The sequence below is a fragment of the Cyanistes caeruleus genome, chromosome Z (assembly GCF_971803275.1).
Source record: "Cyanistes caeruleus chromosome Z, bCyaCae1.hap1.1, whole genome shotgun sequence".
Lineage (NCBI taxonomy): Eukaryota > Metazoa > Chordata > Aves > Passeriformes > Paridae > Cyanistes > Cyanistes caeruleus.
Genome location: NC_141732.1, coordinates 8,052,904 through 8,075,941, shown reverse-complemented (window position 1 = coordinate 8,075,941; position 23,038 = coordinate 8,052,904). Strand labels below are relative to the sequence as shown.

General features: G+C 41.1%; 2 protein-coding genes and 1 long non-coding RNA gene across 7 annotated transcripts; 2 read left to right on the top strand and 1 right to left on the bottom strand.

Annotated features, from left to right (window-relative positions):
- Positions 1 to 623: 623 nt before the first annotated feature.
- On the bottom strand, positions 624 to 7,805 carry LOC147648074 (uncharacterized). The gene is made up of 2 exons (XR_015280152.1): positions 6,787 to 7,805; positions 624 to 5,550 (listed from the first exon to the last, which is right to left on the bottom strand). It is a non-coding gene; the product is annotated as an uncharacterized LOC147648074 (long non-coding RNA).
- Positions 7,514 to 8,951, top strand: MRPL50 (mitochondrial ribosomal protein L50). Of its 4 annotated transcripts, none has more exons than XM_023944962.2 (2): positions 7,514 to 7,697; positions 8,446 to 8,951. In XM_023944962.2, the coding sequence occupies exons 1-2, from the start codon at positions 7,522 to 7,524 to the stop codon at positions 8,840 to 8,842; spliced, it is 573 nt and encodes a 190-aa protein (XP_023800730.2). In that variant the 5' UTR covers positions 7,514 to 7,521; the 3' UTR covers positions 8,843 to 8,951. The 4 variants fall into 4 exon arrangements, with proteins under 4 accessions (XP_023800730.2, XP_023800731.1, XP_023800728.2 ...); XM_023944963.2 differs by having other exon boundaries at positions 7,562 to 7,676; XM_023944960.2 differs by having other exon boundaries at positions 7,571 to 7,676; positions 8,443 to 8,951.
- A 3,101-nt stretch (positions 8,952 to 12,052) lies between these two features.
- On the top strand, positions 12,053 to 22,506 carry RIOK2 (RIO kinase 2). Of its 2 annotated transcripts, none has more exons than XM_023944883.2 (10): positions 12,053 to 12,429; positions 12,974 to 13,112; positions 13,824 to 13,940; positions 14,750 to 14,925; positions 16,302 to 16,390; positions 17,531 to 17,722; positions 18,099 to 18,191; positions 19,085 to 19,612; positions 20,482 to 20,578; positions 22,194 to 22,506. In XM_023944883.2, exons 1-10 carry the CDS (start codon positions 12,364 to 12,366, stop codon positions 22,353 to 22,355), a joined length of 1,659 nt encoding a protein of 552 aa, XP_023800651.1. In that variant the 5' UTR covers positions 12,053 to 12,363; the 3' UTR covers positions 22,356 to 22,506. The 2 variants fall into 2 exon arrangements, with proteins under 2 accessions (XP_023800651.1, XP_086723280.1); XM_086867154.1 differs by having other exon boundaries at positions 12,076 to 12,429; positions 20,485 to 20,578.
- Positions 22,507 to 23,038: the final 532 nt, after the last annotated feature.

Here is a 23,038-nt window from a genome sequence, read left to right as displayed (position 1 = left end):
TTTCAATTCCCCTTCTGAAAATTTAAAATGTTCCACAACCAGGGCACCCACACCTTGGAAGTAAATGTCCCTTTGAGGAGGACTGAGCTTTAGACAACTTAGCTTGTTGCCCAGCCTCACTCTTTGCCCATAACCAGCTGTAAAAGGCAAAACAAAAAAGAGAAGGCCCAATTCAATACCACTTACACCTTTTTCAGCATGGGAAGCCTGTTGGGAAATGAAAACCTGCTCGGTGGGTGGTCACCCATCAGCCAGTCCTCAGGGAGTCTTCCTTGCTCCCCAGATAGTGCTCAGAGGGTCATGGTTGCCCCTTGGATAGCCTTTGCTAAAACACAAGGGGTTCTCCTCAGGGAAGTGACAAAATCTGAGAGTGACTTAATTCCTGCAGCTGATGCTGCAGGAGACACTTCTTCAGGGAATTGCTGGCAGCTGCCCCTGTTCAGGCGCCCCTTGTCATGGCCTGGGTGGTGGTCCAGGTGGACCTTCCCAGAGAAGCGTCCTTGGAAGGACACTCTTGAGTGCACAGGCACTCCCTGCCCTGCTGGGAGTAGTCTCAGCTCTGACCCCCAGAAAGGGCTGTTGAGTGATTGCAGCTCTTTGGGCAACAGAGAAGAGACAGAGCCTTTGTATGGAGTTCATCAGCAGGCTTTATTCAGCTTCTTCCTTGGAGGGGTCCAGGGATGAAGAGCCAGGAAGTCAGAGGGAGCAGGGGTTTATACAGGAGGATCAGGACTAGTCAGCTGAGGGTTCAGGGGCAGAGCAAAGGGGAAGGACCAATGGGGCACATATAATCTGTATGGGATACGAATAATCTGTACGGGGTAAATAAAATTTGCATAGGCTGCAAGGCATGCTGGGGGCAACTCCTTTTTACTTGTCACAAACAGGCTGTTGGATAGGGTTTCTCCCCCAGAGGGAGCATAGCAAGCTGGAGTCTGAGGGCTTTCTCTGCAGGGGACAGTGTTCATATTGTTGGCTGACTCACCAGTCACCACACTTCATGACAAGTTGTCCATTTTTGTGACCATTTTGGGTCCATCTTGGGTGTAGCCCTGGCCAGACATTTGTGCTGCCTACAGTGTATCTTTTAAGGCCTTTTAATAACTACCTACTTTATTCTTCACCTTGTCTAGCCTCTGTTCTAGGTCAGCCTTCTCTAGACATCAGTACAAATCCAGGATAGTGTCCTGCTCTTTCCATTTATTCTCATTCTTGAAAAGAAGCTCTTATAGCAAGAAATGGGACAAGCAATGGAAAAAGGAAGAGGGGAAAGCAAGCAAGAAAGCAAGCAAGAAACTGTATCCATGTAATGTTTTGATGTGGGGAAATGACTTATCCATTGGTCTCAAAGTTATTTTCTGTTTGTCCAGTAGTAATTTGACATTTCAAAAGTCCAGGAGAGGTCAATAATTTCACTAAGCCTCATAGCTGAAAACTAAGAACATGAATTTGAGGTATGCCTTCTAAACTGGAAGACAATTTTCACGGCGTAAGAGGTGACAGAATCTGACTGAGAGACCAAACAATGTGCAGAGAGCCTAGGGCTTGAACTTGTCAGTTTGAGAGTTTCAGATAAATCAGCTGAGAACAAACTCCTTTGTGCAAGAAACTGGTTAATAAATTCTTTATGTCCTTCTGGGACAATTTTCTGAAATGCACAACTCACCTTCACAGCAGAGGTGCTGCTTTGCTGAGCCTGCAGGGAGCTGCTCTGAGTTACTCAGGTACTTGCACAGTGCCCACCCTGCCAATGGGGCATGCCAGGAAAGGGCTCCTGCTGATACCTTCTGATTTTCCACAGCCAGATTAAGCCTTGTTTCTCTTTTCTGTGCTGCATGTTTTACTAGAAGTCAGAGAAGTGCACATCACCCTCAGAACAGAGAATGGGAGACTACTATGAATTCTTAATTCCTGTTGGATTTTGTTCTGCAGCTCAGGCTAAAAATGCAGTTTCAAACACTCCAAAGCCTTTTCCGTTTTTTCTCTGAGGGGAGTGGAGCTGACTTGCCCCATCTCAGACTACAGAAGTTCAAGGCATGGTATTAGCTCCCTGAGATGTGGCCTTAAGAGCTTGGTTCCTTTCACTTTTAACAAACATAATGACTATTTTTGAAACAAACAGCATGGAATTTCTTGGGTGTTGGTTCATTCCCCATAGTTGGGGGACTATTCTTCAATGCAGCAGCTGCTGCTTGCACAAGAGGAGTTTTCTTGACGGGCCATCAGCAGGACACAAGGCTTTATTGTCCAGAACAGTTCAGGTGGACTTATTGACTTAAACATAAACTACATTTGTTTCTAAAGTATGTCCAAAATAAGCACTATGCCAGCAGAACAAAAGGCATAAACTGACAGGTCTCTACTAGATTAGAACTCAAGAGGATTTTCTAACTCCAGTAGGCATCAATATCTTAGTGAGAAGACACTGCATTTCGAGAGAGAAAAGCCTCCTTCCTGTGGTAAGGACCTGTGAATCATCAGATTGGGTATTTCAGCAGCAATTTTTCTGGATGCAGGCTGATTTTTTTAAAATATTTAATAAAGTTATTTACAAGCAAACTTCCTACAAAATAAACAACCTTTCTATAAAAACTCTGTTAATAGTCTCTTCTCTCTGTGTCTTGCTGGTTTTTTTTCCTGATTGGCAGATCCATCTTTCCTTACCATATTTGACAGAGAAATATACTCCCATGTTCATGCATTGGCACAGATGTCATAATTTTGATCCAACCCAACCCAAAGTAGGTCTTGTTAGACTAGGTTTCTCAGGCCCTTCTCCAGTCAAAATTGAGGCATTTTAACAGGGACCTGAGGTAAAATCAAGCTCTGAGTGGCAGAATTTAACTTTGGGTTACTTTTATATAGAGAGGGTACGTATTTCATGAAAGTTTTACATTCACAAAATAAAAAGTAATTTTCTGTGAGAGCCAGTTGTAGTTACAACTGTAGTTGTAGCTATTATGAAAGCATATGAAAGTTTCTCTCCCTAAGTCAGAGTTTTATTTTGTGTATTTTCACACCAGCTTTACAGATATTGTATCCAAATTTAGCAGATGGCAGGGCCCAACATGTGGCTCTGAATAATCTTCAGTAAAACACACACCTTCCCAAAATGCATAGAGAATTAGGTACTCTGTGGTCTGTGCTTCTTCACTGCATGTCTTCATTTTGGAATAACTTAATTTTCACTGATTATCTGTTCAGCTAGCTTTGGGAGAATCCACCCCATCAGCCAGTTTATCCTCATACCTACAGGCTAAGGGTCAGCAGCATCAATGTCCCTTCCCATGACTTTACTCTTCATGGCACACAAGGAATGCCATGTTGGTGGCTAGGAGGGTAGGAACAACAGTGAGTTTTAAATGCTGATGAAGAGTTACATTTTATTGCTCTGTTTGTAAGTCTCCAGGCAGCTGTGACTACTTTCTCTTAGAATTTCTGTCTTGGTGTCCAGTGTTCTTGGACAGAAACCACATCTACAAATAGTCCTTTCAGCAAGATGGTCCAGTTCAGACATCTACTGTGGTTTGTGTTTTGCAAACTTAATGCAAATATTAACATGCAGCACCTAATTGTGCCTTTTGGGGGTGTTGGGGAAGATGAAACAGGGAAACCTTATGAATATGACTGTCTAGCAAAAGATTCTGAAAATATGAAACTTAGGATCGAAACAGAAATGAAAACTAGGTTTGAGCTATAGGATACTGAATGCTAGTTACTATATAACCAAAGAACAATAGCCTAGCCAGCTGAAGGAGAATCCCTGTTGATTGAACAATACCCTTCTGTTGACAGAGAATTCAAAGGTCAAGCAGCAAGAGAAGAATTTGAAAGGTAGATTTTAGAGTTTAAAATGTAACATTGTATGGTAATGTAGTAGTTCTTATAGGCTATATGTAAATTCTATAGAATGTGTGTCATGTAGTGGTTGGTTACTGGGAATTAGAATATTCACTGTAGAAAAAGATATAGTAACAAGAACTTCACTCTCTTAACTCATGCTCTCTTAATTTTACCCTCTCTTACTTTTACCTGCTCTTACCCTCTCATAACTTCTTACATTCTCTTAAGCTCTGCTCTTACTTCTCGTATTCCCTGCTCTTACCCCCTCTGGCCCCTCTTTCTCTACCCCCCTAATTACCTTCAGCCCACATGCTCTTAGCCTCATCTTTCCACTCTCTCTCTCCCTCTCTGAGCACGTTTATGCTGTGGCTGGCAGCATAAACTGTTCCCTTCCTCCCTCTACCTAAATAATAAACTGCTTATACCTGAACAGCCTGACCCTGGAGAAGTCTCTCACCGCGAGCATGTTTTGTACATCAGATAAGCAGATAATAAACATAATAATAAACAGTTAAATATCTCCCGTTATAGAAGCCAAGTGTTTGCCTTCTTGCTGTTAAAAACAAATGTTAGGTTAGCTGTTTGGTTAAATGTAATAAATGCCCTGCATTCCCCTCACGCTGCTAGTTTATTCCTTTGATTATTTAAGGACACGCAAAACCACTATTAGCCTATTTTTAGAGGTGCAAGTACCGCCAAAGTATGTTTATGTGTCATGGAAGTGTGTACTCTTTTCCAGTGTTATTTTAATATCACTGTAATTCCTGCACAGTATGATCAGTGGGATGGGCCTGCATACTAGCACCTTATGGTGACATCATCTACAGAGACTACTTATTCCATACTTTTTCCTGAAAAGGCTCCCCTTCCTAAATTAAGTGGAAAAGATGAGCATCATATCCATTCACCTTTTTAGCTCTATGTCCCCAAAATCTCTCCTATGACCTGTAATCCTATGCTTATATGCCATTGTAGAAAGGCTAGTATTTTTTTACAATGATTGGGTTAATCGTCATACAAACAATCTCATACATTTTTGCAATGTCTCTTCTACTTGCAGAAATTGATTCAATCTTCTTGCAATCTTCAAAGCTCCGTTTGTTCTTGCCAAGGCATCCTGATTATCAAATCTCTTATGTTAATCAGGTCCAAAGTACTCTCTGTCTTTGCAATATACTGTGGAGTTTGCCTTCCTGCTAGGATGGGAGAAATGGAATGTGAAGCAAACACTAAAGCAGGGGAGGCTTTATGTCCATGTTATGTGCCACAGCTTCCTTTAGCAAAAGAAAAATGGATCAGGAAGGGCAACGTGAAAGAAAACAGAGGAGCACAAGAGCAAGGCCTTTGACTAGACTGCATTGTCAGCTCCTTCAGAGGTTTCTCTGCTGACTGTCAGGCCAGCAGGTTCCCATGATTTCCTATGAGCACTGACCTTGCCATGCAGCTGCAAGAGAGGCTGAAGGAGGAAGTGCCCTAAGAAAGACAGTGTTGTGGAGAGAGGAGACATCAGGTGTCTCACCTGTCCATGTAAAGGCCAAAGGGTCACTGCAGGAGGCAAACAAATGGAGAAACAATGTCATTCTTCAGGTAAACATTGAGTCTCTGTGGTAAAAATATGTCAATGTCCAAGAGGACAGAGTGCTGTTCCTGAGGGTATGATGTTTGTCCAACAGTCCTTGTGCTATACTTCCCTCCAGGAGTACTAGCCTGCAGGATGGGGAGAAAGAAAATAGAGCAAATAATCAAGTCTATAGGCCTAGACTTGGTGAATGATTTTAGTGTGGATTCATATAAACTGCAATGTTGATACACCATCAACTGATGTTTATACATATGAAGCATCAGTATTTTTCACTGAAAATGTTTGCTAAGCAACTGGTACCTATATAACTTAGATCAAAGTTACATATATAAGGTGCTTATATAGCTTGAGTTGTAAGATAGAAATATAATCTATCTATAAACCTATAGTTTATCTATATAAACTGATATCAATATAACCTAAATCATGACTTTTTATATATCTATATAAGCTGATATCTATATAATCTGAATAATAGCTTTTTATTATTTAACCTGTATAACCTGAGTCATAACTTTTTATACCTATTTTACCTGATATAAAGAACTTTTTATATGATGTAATGGCTAGTACATAGTCAACTAGTTGCTTAAGTTGCTGAATAGACAAAAAAAACCAAAACAAAACCAAAAACAAACAAAAAAACCACCTCAACAGGTGGACAGCTTTAGAGATAGATAAGCTGTAGTGTCTGGGCTCCCTTAGAATGAATTGGAACATAAAGACAAACAGTTAAGAAAAAGGACAAGGTTATCAGACACAGAAAGAACAAGTTGTGGTCAGTAAAAGAACATAAAGTAAGAACTAACAGGATGAGAAAAAAAAATTAAATAAATTGTGGTCCAGTATACACCAATGTTATAGCATATCCACTAATATGCTTATAAAAGTGTGTGAGCAATACATGCAGCCAATTGTAGAGGAGATAATTACGTGTATAGATTTGTATACAGTATAAATGTAACCCAACTTAGAAAATAAACAAATGATCTGATCATCATATTGGTGCTGTGTTGTTCCTGTTCCCTCATGAAGAAATGAAGACCCCAGCAATAAGTATAGTATTAATGAAAAATTGGCAAGTGTAAAGCCAATTAGCCACAAAACAAAGAATTTAGGCTGGTTAAGACCAGACAGACCAAGGAACACCATAACTGCACATGCTCTAAAGACAAAGTTGAAAAGTTCAGATGCAAAGAGGACTTTGGAAGCCTTCACAAATGACCCCCGACAACTCCTGAGCTGGGGAGGTGCAAGCACAGTGCAGTAGAACTATGTAATAACCATGAGATCACACTACATTAGTTCTGGAGTGTATGTGATGATGTCGTAGTGACATAGTGATACTACGTGATACTTACTCTATTGTAAAAATACCACAGCACTTGACAAAGGTGGATGAGTTAGGAGGAGAAATCCCCCTCATCTCCTGCACAGCAATAAACAAATACCTGCTCTACAGACATCAGTCTGTGGGGATTTATTTCCAGCCTATCTTTATGCATCACAACAGAGAAGTTTGCACGTCACTGGAAGACTGGTGGGTATCCCAGTGGGATTTTTTGGGAGAAAATTTGGTTCGCAGCTGTGCACCTCAGTGTGGGTATGTTTGGTCTGACAACCATTATTTTCACAGGACGTCAAAACTTGCTCTTTCATTTTTCCTGATACTGTATCACATTTTGCCTTTCCATGTACCAACTGGAAAATATGTTTCCATGGTAGATTTTCCAGTGAGAAAAAACAGTGTAATACTTAGGAAGTCACTGAAATGTCACCAGCCTGACAGAGCTCAAGAAGCATTTGGACGATACTCTCCAGCACATGGTGTGACTTTTGGGAATGGTGCTGTGCAGGGCCAGGAGTGGGACTTGATGGTCCTGATGAGTCCCTTACAAGTCAGCATATTCTGAGCTTTCCAACACCTGGACATCACTTACAGGTTGTTGCCTGCTTGATTAAATCTCCCTTCCTGTCGATTAGGCCTGAAAGCACACAAAGAGCAAACATCCAAGAACGCCTTTTCCTCAGGTAATTTTCACACATTCAGTTTCCCAGCCAGGGGGGCTGGCTTGAGGGGACGGACTACATTTCCCATGAGGCTTTGCGGGAGCGCGGCAGAAATGCGTCACCCACGGTGGCCGCGGCAAGGCGCCCGGTTCGCCCCCAGCATGGCGGCGGTGCGGGCGGCGGCGTGGCGGAGGTCTGGGCTCTGCCCCACGGGGCTCAGGGCGTTTTGGAGCGGCCGCAGGTACCCGCAGAGCGCAGGATGGTGCGTGGCTTCTGGCCTTCTCTGCATGCTGGGCCTTCACTGGGCCGTGGCCCTCTGGAGGTCACTTAGCCCGACTGAACAAGTCCCTCAGGATTTGTCCAGGTGGCTTTGGGATGTCCCTAGGGAAGGAGATTCCACAGGTTCTCTGGGCAACCAGCGCCCACCGAGGTGCTCTGCTGGTGGGCGGGTGCAGTGGTGCAGGGTTGGAGCCTTTAGAGCTGTTACTGCTTTTGTTAGGAGTGGGAAGAGAGGGATTTCAGGGGAATGAAAAATAGTTCCTTTCTAACATTTTACGTGAAACTACGCATGGATTTTTGCCTAGATTGTAGCATATGAGAAGGTAAAATTTTTAACTAAAAACTAGTGTTTGTTTTTTTTTTTCACTGAAATGAAAATGTAGGCATTGATTTTGTTCTGTACTAGCGGTTATTTTCTGTTACGCTTTTTATTCCCAGCAAACTAGAAAATGGAGCTGTAGCAGAAACCAAGTAACTAATCTTGTTAAGATGCCGTTTTCACTCAGACCAATGAATTAAGGTGGGTGGGTGATTGCTCTGCAGAGGCAGCCTGTGTGGGGAGCAGCACTTGGGGAAAGCCTGTGCACTTCTGGATAACAGATCTGATGGGTCCATGAGATGTGTGAATTGTCTGGATTGACCCTGGTTTAAAACACCACAAATACAAAAATGCTCTGACTCTGTCTTGAGTAGCCCAGAGGCTGAAAATGTTTCTGTTCTGGTGCCAGCAGGAAGGAGGAAAGAGAAGTGGAAGCAGACCGAGCAGTTCCTGAGAAGGAAGAGAGGAGTGAGCCCAGCCTGATCTGTCCCCAGCCACGCAGCCGGAGTTACCTCCCCCCCGAGGACCTGCAGAGCCGCCTCGAGTCCCACGTCAGGGAAGTCTTTGGGCCCTCTCTTCCTGAGGACTGGCAGCAGACTCCCCTGCAGGAGAACAGGCTGAAGCATCGCCTGCTGGCCCGGCTGGCAGCAGAGCTGGGTCATGCTGTCCCCAACTCCCATCTACACCAGATGCGCTGTGCTGGGGATGTGCTGGGTTTCTATTGCACCCCTGTGAAAGATGGGACCAAAATTGATGAACTCACAGCTGCAAAGCTTCCCCCGAACCTGAAAATCATCTGGCAGCAGTGAGTCCCCCCACAGAGCATTCCCATGCCTGGCTTGTGCTGCAGGCAGCAGCAGAGCCCTCTGGTTGGGGTGAGATCTGTGAATTTCACTAATAAAGGTTCACTGAGCTGCAGTCGGGTTTGGCTGTTCCTGTTCTGCTATATTTTCCCTGCAGACCAGTTCTTGCGAGGAAGAGGTGCAGCATGGGCACTGCCAGCTGCCCCCTTCCCTTTCCCTGCTGCTGGGCACTGACAGGATCCAGGGGGATCAGGACAGGAAAAGGGGGCCATCTCTACAGTTCCTACTCTGCACCTCTGTGCTGGTTTTGGCTGGGGTAGAGTTATTTTTGTTCCTAGGGGCTGTTATGGGGGTGTGTTTTTGATCTGTGCTGAACTCAGGGTTGATAGTACTGAGATATTTTTGCTATTGCTAAGCAGGACTAGCACAGAGCCAAGGCCTTTCCTGCTTTTGTTATTGCCACACTGGTGAGGGGACTGGGGGTGCATGGAAAGGGACACAGCCAGGACAGGTGACACAAGATGCTCCAGGGTATATTCCAGACCATGTGGCAACAGGCTCAATGTTTAAAATGGGGGAGAAGAAGGAAGCAGGGGACATTTGGAGTGATGGCATTTGTCCTCCCAAGTCACTGTGATGTGTGATGCTGGTGGTGCTGAACACCAGCCTAACCATGGGAAGCAGGGTATTAATTCCTTATTTTGCTTTGCTTGTGTGTGTGGCCTTTCCTTCCCCTATTAAACTGTCCTTACCCCAGTGCATGAGTTTTCCAGCTTTTACCCTTCTGATTCTCAGGACTGTGACAGTGTTCTCCCCACTGCTCGCACTGTGGCTCACACAGATCTCCTGCTTTCCTTCCATTTCACTGCTGTGAAAGCCAGTGCCTGTGTGGCCACTCCTGGGATGTACTTGGCAAGCATTGGAACACAGATGCCAAGCTCTGGAATACTTTTTCCCAGACTGATGGATGGCACTGTAGCTGTCTGCCTGGCTGGATTTCTTCATTCTGCTCCTAGCTGGCCCAGATCTGGCTGTTAAAACTACCGAAGGAGCTGCTAACAGGACTGATGTGAGGATTAATCTGGGTTACCTGTGTTAGCCTTCAGGATGGTGTGATTTTTCAACTTCCCTTTCTCAAAAGGAAAAAAATAACCCCAAAACATGAAAATTTGTTGAATTGACCTGTTTCATATCTCACTGTATGTCAACAAGAGCTCTCATGGAATGAAACACTCAACATAGTTAAAATTCATGTTTTCTTTCCAGAGTATGAAGCTTGACAGGTTTTATAACACACAATTCAGTTGAGTTTTATTTCTGTTTTTACTTATATTTACTTTCACTTAGAAACATCAGAACACTGCTTAATTGCAGTATAGTGTAGCCTAACTAATCCATGAATTTGTGGAACATGCCACCAGACTTTACAACTTTACATCCCTGAATTGTGGATCAGATTGGGTACATCCTCCTTAAGCATCCGGACAGTTTCTATTTTAAGGAAAAAGTAACCATTCAATTATTTTCTCTGGAAATCAGCTGTCTGCTTTTACCACTCAGCATTCACATAATGTTGGCCTGTTCCAGGCCAAGTCAGAAATTTTAAATCAAAGTGCTGTCTTTGGTATGAAGTGGTGGAGTTTGGTTTTAATTATTTTCTTTTTTTTTGTTGTGTGGGGTTTTTTTTTTCCCTTTTGTTTTGGGTTTTTTTGTTTATTTTGTTGGGTTTTGGTACAGTCACACAAAGCAAAACAAATGTTCATGAAATTCTGAAAGAGAACAAGGTAGGTATTTCACTTAGCATTTTCTATTTCTAGAATGCTGTCAGTAAGGCTGACTGCAATGATTAGATCTCCTCTTCCTGGAGATTTCACACTCTTAGAAAAAGACAGATCTCTGTAGAATAATTAATATCTACACAACTGTGTATTCTTTGGGACTCTTCACACTTCTTTTGGCAAAAATGGAATAGTGAAATATCAGGAACACAGAATTTACTACCTGGTTCTTCAGACAGTTAGATTATAAAGGAAAATATAGACAAAGGTAATAAATTCATAGTGGAAAGCTGGAAAAGGACACCAAGCCTCACATCTTCATTTCCCTGTCTCCTGAAGCTGGAAGTTTCTCTTCTTTCTTCCCCTGCTGACCAGGTAGCAAAATCTGTTCCAGGAACAGTGACAGGATCTTTTCAGTTCACAGGTCTAGAATCAGAACAATGCAGGAAAGCCAAAGGTTCTTAAAAAGAACAAACGAACAATAAAAGATAGGAAACAATGGTCTTCATTTGCTACTAGGTGTGCCTGAAAAAGGTGAATGCTTGTTTTGTGTCAGCTTGCTGAGGAACTGGGCCAAAATCAAAGTACATTGAAGGATACAGTTCAACCTATTTCCTGCTGTGTGTCCATGAAATGGGCTCATGTGAAATACTGACCATGGCATTGGCAGGCAGATAAAATCAAAGACAGAGAGGTAAAATTAACTTTGCCTGTAATCTGTAACCATTATAGAGTCCCTAAGATTTACAAACCACAATAAAGGATGGAAATTTAATAAGCAAATATATAATCTACAAGGTAACGTATAGTAGTACATCGTCTACAATACACTATATTATATATACTATATGGTATAGTAATATATAGGCTACAATGTAAGAGTCAGAGATCACAGATAAAAAATATGGGTCTTTGTTCACAAGGTGTGCACCTGATGTGGCTGTATTCTGTTCTTTGGATTGGTTTTGTTTGGTCTTTTTTTTCTCTGTTCAAGATAGGTGAACAGACAGATGGCTGGCTGAGGGAAATGAAAATTATCTTGTCTTCTTATTTTCTTACATACAACAGACAGTGGGGAAAAAGAAGGAAAAAAAAAATGGGAGAGAAATATGCCAGGCGAGGATGTAGTGTGTTAATGTGAAGGAAACTGCAACAAGTGTTGACATTTTGGCATTCAGAACTTGCTTTTACAAGCAAGTCCAAGTGGTGGAACGTGAACGTTCTTCACTTTCTCCAATATCCGCCATGAAGTATAAATAAAGACGAAAGAGTTTTTATCTACTTAGCTTGCCAAAACGTCTGGATTTGTGTTTAAATGGGTTGGCAACACCGGGTTATCCCTCGGAGAAGAGAGCTCTATCCCAGCCGGACTGACCCGCCGCTCTTGGCCGCTCCTCACGCTCCCACAGCATCACGTGACAGGCGGGAAAGCCTCCTCAGGGGACGGGTCCTGGCAGCTGCATGGACGTCGTAAACAATTCCCCCATGGCAGAGAGGGAAGGAAGAGGGTCCCTCCGAGCTCGGAGTAGAGTTTCTCTGCGTTTCGATTCCGGTTCCCGGCCCGGTGACGGGCGAAGCGCAGCGGGACCCGGCGGAGCGCGGCAGCGCACGCAGCTGCCAGGACCTACCAAGGGAACGCTGCGCATGTGTGGGCCGAGCTCCTTCTCTTCATCCTCCTCGTTGCTCTCCTCGTCCTTTTCCTGATCTTTTTCCTCCTTTTCCTGTTCTTGCTCCTCTGCCAGCGCGGCCATGGGGAAGCTGAACGTGGTGATGCTGCGGTACCTGTCCCGGGAGCACTTCAGGGTGCTGACAGCGGTGAGCGGCCACGGGCAGCGGGGCCGGGCCGGGCGCTGTCGCAGCCGGCGGCGGGAGGGACCCGCCTGTGGTGCCGCTGCCTCCCCTGGGGCTCCGCGCTGGCCGCTTCTGGGGAGGGCCCGGTTCGGGCCGGCATTTCCTTCGGCCGCTGGGCTGGGGGGAATCGGGAGGGGCAGTGAGTTCTCGGGGGTTCTCTGGAGATGCCAAGAAGAGTCCCTGGGGGTGCCCGGGTGGTCGCAGACCCATCACGGTGAGGCAGCATCCCCAGCGTCTCTGCTGTCTCTGCTCCCCTTGACTGGGACTGAAGTCTAATTAGCCGCTTATGTCGTGACTGGCACTGAAGAAATTCTCAGGGTGGGTTGTACATAAGCTGCCAAGGACCAATGATACAAACGGAAAGGTCTTTTAAAATGTAGAAGTCAAGTCTTAAAATCTGTAGTCTTTAAAAATTGCCTGTTTGCAAAGGGATTTTATGCTTGAGCAGAATCTGATATTTCATTGTTGAACACAGGACTGACAAATCTGTTTTTCATTACTCTTTTAGGTGGAAATGGGCATGAAGAACCATGAAATAGTTCCTTCCAGCTTAATTGCTTCCATTGCCAGCCTTAAACATGGTGGCTGTAATAAAATTCTGAGAGAGCTGGCAAAGCATAAACTTGTGGCTTATGAACGAACTAAAAGTGAGTTTGAATTTTGTGTTAAACACCCTTTCTTATCCTGTCCCCAATGCCTCACAGTGGTAGCTGCCCAACAGGTCAGGATGTAGGAGTGCCCAGTGTTTGCTTTGCCTTCTCTTGGACTCAGCCTGGAAATGTGGGTTTGTACAGCACCAAATGCTGTGTCTGCTTCTACCTTAAGAACTGACAGGCAGAAAAAAGATGAACAGTTAACTTTCTTTTTCACTCAGAATAAGGTAAAAAAAATCATCACTTGAAGCAATGTTCCAGTATGTGTAGGAATCAACCTAAATGAGTGATATTCTCCAGTTCTGGAACGGACTGCGCAGTCCTTGGACATTTTGCTGCCTCAGGAACAGCTTCTAAAGCAGTATTTATTATCTGCCATATGAGAAGTTGTGCAGGCCTTTTCCCATTCTCTTCAGCCTTTTTCTTGGTATCTGGCCCTGCAAACACAGTGGGGATATCTATGGGAAATACCTCTCCCTTTTGTCCCAGTTCTTTAGAGGATCGAGGGTTGCTCCAAACCAATATAAACATCTTCACCATTCAGTCACTTTGGGCTGGTAAGAGCCAAGGGGTGAAATATTAGGGGTGTTGTGTACTTCATGGAAGAAGCAACACTATATTGAGATTTATTTTAAATCTAAATTAATCAAATCTAAATGGGATGTATGCATAAAAAGGAGTGAAATGTATTTTATTTTTACCCAGCTGTCCAGGGTTATCGGTTAACTAATGCAGGATATGATTACCTGGCTCTGAAAACTCTCTCTTCCCGACAAGTCATCAGTTCTGTGGGAAACCAGATGGGTGTTGGCAAAGAATCAGGTAAACTAAAATAGCCTTTTAAATAATTTTTTTGAAGCAAACACATCTGTGATATTGCGAATATTTTGCTAGAAGCTAGGGGAGTTTTCCTCTGGATAGGCAGATCAGTTAATCTGTCAGATATCAAGATGTATTTGAACATAGCATGTTCAAACGCTCTGTGAGGCTCCTGGCTACAATTGAGTATTTTCTCACAATGGTGTAATTGCATTTTGCCCATTTGTCTGTTTCTTAGTTCATTATTTAAAAAGTTACTTTGCAGGCAGGTGCTGCTTGTATTGTGCTTTGTGAAGAGTTTGAAACCATTTAACAAAAAGATAACTTTATCTTTTTCATCCCACTTAGAAATAAGGTAGTAAAATAAAATAGGCTCAAAACTATCAGAACACTATCTTGGTTCCTCTTATGTTCATGTAGTTTGACACAGAATGTGACTTCTGTAATGGGAGAAGGGGATTATTTGGGGCAAACACTAGAAATTTAGTTTAGGGCATTTGTTAACTCTTTAAATTAAGAGTCTGGTCCCTTGAGTTCATCAGGAAGGAGAAGCTCTTCCAGAATGTGGTTAAGACCACAGAACACTGAAAGATACTTCAGATCCCATCAGCATTTATTTGATAGGAGTACCATGAACTCTTTAACAGCAATTTCTTTATGTTCAAAACCTCTGATATATAATCATCTGCCTTTGCTAGAACTTGCTGGTCAGAAAGGGGGAGGAGTGAGGTAACAAACTTTCACTGCACTTTTTCAGCTGGCTTGTTAGATACCATTCATTTCTTATATCTGTGCTGTTACGTATTTTCTAGATATTTATATTGTTGCCAATGAAGAGGAGCAACAGTTTGCGCTGAAATTACACAGGCTGGGGAGAACCTCCTTCCGAAACCTGAAAAACAAACGTGACTACCACAAGCACAGGCACAAAATGTCCTGGCTGTACTTGTCCCGGATAGCAGCAATGAAGGAGTTTGCCTATATGAAGGTGGGTGGCCCTCACACAGTGCCAGCAATGGTGAGACAGGCTGGACGATGCCTCTCAGGCTGCCTTTTGATCTTGTTGTGTTCGCAGTGCTGATAGGATTTATGCTTCATTTTTTTCTCTCCTGAAATGGTCTTAAAGTATACATAGGATAGATTCAGGTGTCATGAGAGAATTTCAAATTAATGATATTATTTATGAATATATAATCTATATATCATCAGCTCTGCAGGTTTTTCTTCAAATTCATTGCATAAACTAAGAAGCAGCTGTCATGGGAAACAGCTGTCATTTCTTAAAATTAGCCTATTTTTTATTTTACCAAGCTTTCACTTGTTGCTGTGCTGTTGAGGGAAGTCTTTCAGAGCAAAACTGGTGGTTTGATCCAAAATACACACTTAGTTCTGCACTGTGAGAAAAGATTTCATTCCCAGGCATATACTGCTACTCTGGAATTCTGTGGGGTATTTTTCCCTGCTTTAAAAAACACAGATACCATATAGCCATGAGAGATGATATCTGAAAACTAATTAATAATAAACACCTAGTTTTCCTTTTTCCTTTTGTGCTATTCAAGAGTAATATATACATGAAATACAATTTTATTATTCTTGTAAAAAAGAACTATGATGGATTGTGTCAGTGGCCTCCACAGAGAGGGAAAGAGCAAGCACCATCATTTAGAGCAGAGGGTTGGGGGAGGTTTAATTGAGTGCTGAAAAGCAGTAATTCTTAAGTAACAAAAATGGTATTTATGTTGCTTTAACTTAGGACTCTTAGAGAAATTCACTGGTAACAACAGAATGTGTAAATAAAGACTGCATGCAGAAAAATGTTATGTGAATCCAGTGAATTTGTGCTAGAGAAGGCAAATAGGGGAGCTTCAAAATATTATGACCTACTTTTGTTTAATCTTAAGTGTGGTATAACACTGATTATTACTATTTAAGAATTAACTTGTGTGTACAGCAACTGAGCTTAGATTGACTGATCAGGCAGGAGTGTATTGGCAACATCTTCGCATGGAATTCTTTTCTAATGCCAAACACCCAATTTCCAGTTATCTGCTACTGATTCCACAGGTTAATGTACCAGAAAAGGTTCTGTCATTTCTTCAGTCTGTTGTGGTTTTCTTCCAGATGCATGATAATTAAACTGTAGGCAGTGCACTTATCTAAACTTCAGAATTTTATTGTCTTTGCAGTGAAAGTTCCCATGGCTGTGAGGCTGTTTTCCTTCTTTAGCATGTGATTTGGGCAATATATCACAGTGCTATCACAGTGCTATGTACTGCTTATCTTAGGTGTGGGTTTTTCAATATAATATAATGTTTCCTTAACTATTTCATTTCAATTTTTCAATTTGTTGTCTCATTCCAGGCTTTGCATGACAGAGAATTTCCGGTTCCAAAGCCCATAGACTACAACAGGCATGCAGTTGTTATGGAACTTGTTGATGGATATCCTCTGTAAGTATTGAAGCTTGAATTCTCTGTTACAGAGACTCTGACAACTTCAGGAAAAGTAACAGGGCTAGGGTTTCCTCTTGTTTTCTACATGGAAATTGCATGTTCTCTATGCTACTTTGTGTACAGAGTATTAATATCCCTCATGTTCTGAGCTCCAGTTTGTGATCCTTGCTCTGTTAATTCAGGTGAGTTTGTAACTCACTTCTGCACTGTTTACACAGACTACCATGTAAAATCTGTTTTTGCACCTTTGAGAAAGATTATTTTTCTTGAGTTTTCAACTTCTAGAAACATCAAATATTATTAAGATTTGTAGGTGAAGGGTTGGTTTGGTTTTGAATGCAAAAGGCCTTTCTCTTTCATACAATAACCCAGGTCTAATCCACAGACTCAAAGTGTCCAGTTACAGAACAAACCAGTCCATTCTCTTGTATAGAATTCAAGATGTTAAGTTTAATCAAAAGGGAATTAATTCGAAAGTAAAACAGTTGAAGAATAATGTGGAAAAGACTTCATTGGGTTCTGTGTTCCCACCCTCATTTGTTAAATAATTCCACATCCATTGTGTAAACAGAACACTTCAAGTTCCTTGTGGTGATCTGCAGTGGATTGCAGTTTACTTTTTCTTCTTTTCCTAACATAATCTAGAAAATCTGATTTTGTAAAAGAAAGTGTCATGGGCCGTTTGAATTTCAGTGTAAAAAGATTTAGCTCCTATGACACGAAATGATTACCTAAAACAGGAGAAACACAAAAGTTTGCTCGTCTGTTATTTGCATAATCCGTTATGACAGCAGTGCTCAATGGGAGACAATCAGTGTGAGTTTAGATGAGGTTTAGCCTGGGTATAATGAGGTATTTTCTCCTCTTGAGGACAGAGAGGCAGTGGCACAGGGAAGGTTTCTGACCATCTCCATTCCCAGTTTTCTGTCCCAACTAGACAGAGACCTGAGCAGTCTGGTCTGGTCTCAGATTTGACTCAGCTTTTAGAAGGATGCTGGACCAGAGACCTGAGGACCCTTTTAATTTGAATTACTCTGGCATTTTGTATACTTTATCTGTATGATGTTTTTTGTATACTTTATCTGTATTTTTAAATTAAGTCTTTCAAGGTTCAGAATATTTTACTGAACTTTTCAGGTGCCAGGTGCACCAGATGGAAGATCCTGCTGCGGTCTACAGTGAATTAATGGACCTGATTGTAAAACTTGCCAATCATGGTCTGATCCATGGGGATTTCAATGAGTTTAATCTCATCTTGGATAACAACGACCATGCCACTTTGATTGATTTCCCTCAGATGATGTCAACATCACATGCAAATGCTGAATGGTAGGTTTAGATCCTAAGGTGTTTTCCATGTGAATCTGACAAATGCTGATGACAGCAAACAGTCAACCATGACTTGTTTCCATAAGTCTTTTCCTGGATCTTTCTCTGCCATTGTTGTGATGCAGCACAAGTAATGTTCCAAATGAAGAGTGACTAGCAGTGTCTCTGCAGAATAAATATGTGATTAATTGCTTCTCAGAGATAATAATACTATCTGGTAATACAGAAATGAGCTGTATCCAGTTTCTCTTCCTAGCCTTTTGGCTTGAGATCACTAATAGAAATAATTTACAAATAAAACCATGTAGGGTAAATGCTTCTCATGGCAGTAGACTTCACTGTTTTTTTTGTTTGTACAATTCTGTATTTTTTACAGGTATTTTAACAGAGATGTTAACTGTATTAAGGAGTTCTTCAAGAAACGCTTCAACTATGAGAGTGAGCTCTTCCCAACCTTCAAAGACATCAGGTAGAAATGACCAGATGAATTTGAGTTCTACTTACGGCACTAGTGTTGGTTTTGTGAGAAAAGTAGATTCCTGTGAGAGATGCCTGTGGGAGAATGAAAAAAAAATAGGCCCAGATATGCAATTTAAAGTTGCATTTTTCTCATTTCTGTTGTGTTTTCTTCAAAGTTACTGTAAGAGGTTTTCAGATGTGCTTTAAAATCCTCAGCTGCCTTCTTTGTCTTGCAACCAAGGAAGAGCTTGATCCAACTGGTGAATGTCCAGGAAATTTTAACAGTGATTCAAATCAACCTGATTAATTTATTTGAGGATTAATTTGGGTTTCCATTTTAAATCTATTTTTAAAATGCTTGTAAATAGGGTAAGTGCCTCCTCAGGTATTACTACATTTAAACTTTTCTTCCTAAAGTCTTTTGCTACCTCTGAAAAGTAAACTAATTTTTCACTCATTTTAAGATCAAAACTGTGCAATGAAAATGGTTTTATTTCATCCTGAGCACTTTTCCTAAGGAGTTCCACGCTTTATCCAGCCTTTGTATGTCAGATCCTTTATTATTCTATTTGCTTGAGTATAATTTGAACTTAAATCCAAATGTTATTCCTGCTAAAGTAAAACAATTTCCTGAAAAGAAAAAAACCCCATAAATGCAGGTTATGGAGAATGAATCATCTTCTGGAGGAGTTTTCTTCTCTTGGATTACATTCTAATTTAGTATTTCACCTAAATCTCAGCACCATCATGTATTTTGTACGTTTCAACAGAGTATATCTTTTTTGTTAACAGTGTGGGTAATTTTAGTCTAGCTTCGTTAGCATTTTAAGCTCAAAATGTAGGATATTGGTAACTTGACTTATTAAATTTAGCATATTAAAAGAAAACATACCTTTTTCACAGGAGAGAGTGTTCTCTTGATAAAGAGATTGCTGCCAGTGGCTATGCAAAGGAGATGCAGGAAGATGGTGAACTGCTTTACCACACAGGTTCTTATGAGGATGACAATACAGAGATGTTAGAACTTGCAGAGGATGCTGAGAAGGAGCTCAACTCCTTCAGCAAAAATGAAGAAAACAGTGAAAACTTCACATGTGAAGTGGGTGATTTCTCTGAAAGCAGAGCCTTTGACAACACTGTTAGCAGCAGTGAGGAAGAGGCTGATGCAGCTGAAATCAGTGAGAATACACAAAGACTGAATATGGCAGAGTTGAGTTCAGCCTTGGAAGAAGATGAAGGGCCAGCTGTGCCTTGGAAGTCCAGTGAAGACGCAGAGAGTTCTGCAAATACTTCTTTTAAGGGCAAAAGATTAACTGAAAATGCAGCTGAACTGGAAGGTCAGGGAGGGTGCTGTGAGGGCAAGGAGAATGAGGATGAGTGCCCTGAGCTGTTCAACTCATCAGCTTTAAATGATGAATTCCATCATTACAGGTAAAGATTCACATTTGCTATCTAGGAGTGTGGTCCTTTCCTTGCCCCAGAAATGTAGATGTGTCAAGTAGCTCAAGAGGGACTGCTCTTCTTGTTTAAATTGAAGACTAAAAATTCAATTTATTTTGAAAATATAGCAGTAAATACCCTTCCTATTGGTTGTCCAGCTCTGTTGTAGTATCTAATGAGAAAGCTGGTCTTGCACTTCGAAGGCCAACCTATTTTTCTGTGGTGGATTTTTTCCCCTTTTTCTTCATTTCAGCTAATACTGATAATGAAGTAGTTAAAATACTACTTCTAAGTAACTTTAATGAGTAAGTTTATAATTCAGATACTTTATGTCAAAGCCAAATGTTCTGCTGCTCTCTCCACTGAAGTTATCAAGAACAAGCTCCTTGAAGTGTTTTATGCAAATATAATTTACATAATTTTTACGTTGTTCTGGCTTTTAATTCCTTTCCTGACACACTTAGAAATATTCCTGCTTGCCTTCAGACTAACCCTTTGTATGTGAAACTGTTTCTTGAGTTTGCCAGCCCACCATGTATGTGGATACAGAGATAATATTCCTCCTCATTTTCTTCTGCTTTTCAGTTAAATGTCAAAATGTTGTGCAGAATTTGAAGTGTTTTAGTGCCCTGAGGTTTCTCTTCTTGTGCTCTATATGAGCATAAGTCTCATGGCTGTTGTGCAACAAATTCTTGCTTTCACAAAGTCTGTCTTGAACAAGCAGTGTTAATGTTTAAAACTTGCACGTTCTGTTGTGAGTTTTCAAGTTGTAGCCCAGAAAGTGAAGACTCAGAGTGCTCATAAAGGCAAAGGTGTGTTTGTCTTGCTAGTGGAATAATACATTGATTTATGTCTTTCAGTAGTGAAGAGTGTGTTGTTCCCATTGCTGGGCGCAGAACAAGGACTAAGAGCATCACATCAGACAGAAGTGTTGGGAGCTGTTCAACCATTCCTCCGGTAAACACTGTTTGTTACACTGTATCTAATTTACACTCAGACCATGTTAAATTGCAGGTAGCGGTTAGCACCTGTTTCTGAAATTGTTCTCTGGCATCTTTAAAAACAGTTACCTCTTCAGTTTGCATTTCCATTCCCACAGAAAAATAGGACTGATACTGCTGTAGCTGTTTACAGGACAGATTTCCAGCACTCTCCTTCATATTTTTCTTTTTAGTCCCTCACTGAAGCTCCTTGTCAACACTAAAAACCCTCATTTACCTAATAACTAATATATAATGTGTTAATGCACTAACAGCATCAGTTCATTAATTTCTGTTGCTAGCCACAATTAATATTTTTTTATTTTGAACATGTATACTCGAGTCTAGGTTTAGGTTTTCTTTTCTTACCTCTCTCCTTAGAGATTTCTTCACAGTCTTTTCCAAAAGATTTCTGTGAACTCACCTTAAACAGCGATCTCTTTGACCATTTGAATTTGACCTTCTGAATTACATAAATCAGGACATTTTCAGCAGAATTTAATGCGCTTTTCTTCAACCCCAGAGCAGGCAGTAGGTGATATGTCTACTTGGCATCAGGAATTCTGGAACACATGTAGGCTGTGATGAGGGAAAGACTGGTGAGTCTTTCTACCAAGTGCTGCAGTTCAGAAATAGAATTTGGTGAATTTACATTAGATTATATGGCATAATGGTATCTGCCTTGCAGAATTTATTGTAGCAGGTTTCCAGCAAGACATGATTCCACTGTGATGAAATAGATGAAAATAATTTGATTTCTCTTTTTTTCTTAAGAAAAAATATGCAGGTGTGCACTTGACATCATTGTGGCAGCTTGAGGTGGGATCATGCCACAGTTTACAAAATCGTGGCTTTGTTTTTGTTGTGGGCAGATAGTGCCATCACAATGGAGACCAGAGCTCAGAATGAGCCACAGGTGCAAATAACAGATGGAATTTCATAGAACTACTCCAGTTTGATGGAACAGGAAAACTCGCAGAGGAATTGTAAATCACTAATTCCCTATCTCTGTTAGCCACACTTGTGTTACATAGTTGTTGTTTTCCATTAGAATCAGTCATATTTTTGTAATCTAAACTTCAGAATTATCAGGGTGCTAAAAAAAATCAGCATAAACCAAATAATTACTGCCAGACATTAAATGCTTTGCAATATTAACAGCTTTTACATGTTTGTGTAAGGCCTGTGTTCTGCACTGAGAGGTGTGGGTCCTTTAGCATCTCAGTAAGGAACACACTTGAAGTTTAATTTTAAAATGAAACATATTTAAAATGCTATTTATTATAATGAAGACTATCAGAAGACAAAAGCACACAACCCCATAGCCCTTTAGGTGCTGTGAGTCTTGAGGGTGTAGCACACACACAGCACTCCATGCAGACCTTGGCCATAGCAGAGAATCTCCTTTTTCACTCAGCTGAACTGTTTTATGATTTTCTTACAAGGAAACAACTGTTCATTTCTGCAGTCAAGGTGAACATCATGAATCATGAATGTTCATGTTGGTCCTGAAAAAATTCTGCGGTCATGTCATGTCCTACTACTAAATGATTTAAAGAACTTTTGATGACAAATTGTGTGTTTGTTTGTAGGAGCTGGTGAAACAGAAGATAAAGCGTCAACTGACCAAGCAGCAAAAGTCTGCTCTGAAGCAACGTCTGCAAAAAGGGGAGGCAAATATTTACACCAAACAACGTCGAGAAAATATGCACAACATTAAGTCAAGCTTGGATGCAGTCAGTTTCTGGGGATAATTTATTAAAGCTCCTGTTGAACATGAGGAATGTGTACAGCTGAAAGGATCATGTTCATTTGCCAATAATCCTTTTATGTAAAGAAGCAATCTCTGCTATGCAAACCAGATGTTTTTCTGGGAATTAATAAACCTCATTTTCATTCCTGTGACTTTGACTGGGAGGTTGTGTTTTGTGTTTCTAGTCAAAACTGTTGACTGTAATTTACATTATATCAGTAGTATTGATTAAGATTGTGACAGGAATTTCCAGCAGTGTTTTGTCATAACTGAATTTTGGTGTGTTTGTTGTGTAGAGGCACAAAAAGCCTTTTTCTTTTCCTCAGTTGTAGATGCACAATTATTTGCATAAATATAAAATGGAAGTAGATTTTGCTAAGTCAGTCAAAGTAATGTAGCATTACTTTTTTCTAGCTTTACTTCAGAAATTTAGGGATTTAGATCAAGTTAATAAAACTTGGTTTCATTTGCTGAAATAATCATTTAGTGCAGGATGTGATATACCTGCTGGAGCTTAGAAACATAAATAAGAGAAATCATTAAAATATTCATTGGCACAAGCACATTTTTGAAGTGCTGTTCTACAAAACAATACTCAAGCACAAAAAACCCTACTGCCATTCAACTACTTTATTCTGAAGGTAAAAGTAACTTACAGTAGATAAAAAAAGTTAATCATAAAAT

What these genes read in the sequence shown, in the direction of transcription:
- MRPL50 (XM_023944962.2), top strand. Translation starts at nt 7,522, where the DNA reads ATGAGGCTTTGCGGGAGCGCGGCAGAAATGCGTCACCCACGGTGGCCG. An exon ending in TACCCGCAGAGCGCAGGATG is followed by an intron (nt 7,698 to 8,445) that starts GTGCGTGGCTTC and finishes TGGTGCCAGCAG; the next exon opens with GAAGGAGGAAAGAGAAGTGG.
- RIOK2 (XM_023944883.2), top strand. Translation starts at nt 12,364, where the DNA reads ATGGGGAAGCTGAACGTGGTGATGCTGCGGTACCTGTCCCGGGAGCAC. An exon ending in GGGTGTTGGCAAAGAATCAG is followed by an intron (nt 13,941 to 14,749) that starts GTAAACTAAAAT and finishes CGTATTTTCTAG; the next exon opens with ATATTTATATTGTTGCCAAT. An exon ending in GCTGTTCAACCATTCCTCCG is followed by an intron (nt 20,579 to 22,193) that starts GTAAACACTGTT and finishes GTTTGTTTGTAG; the next exon opens with GAGCTGGTGAAACAGAAGAT.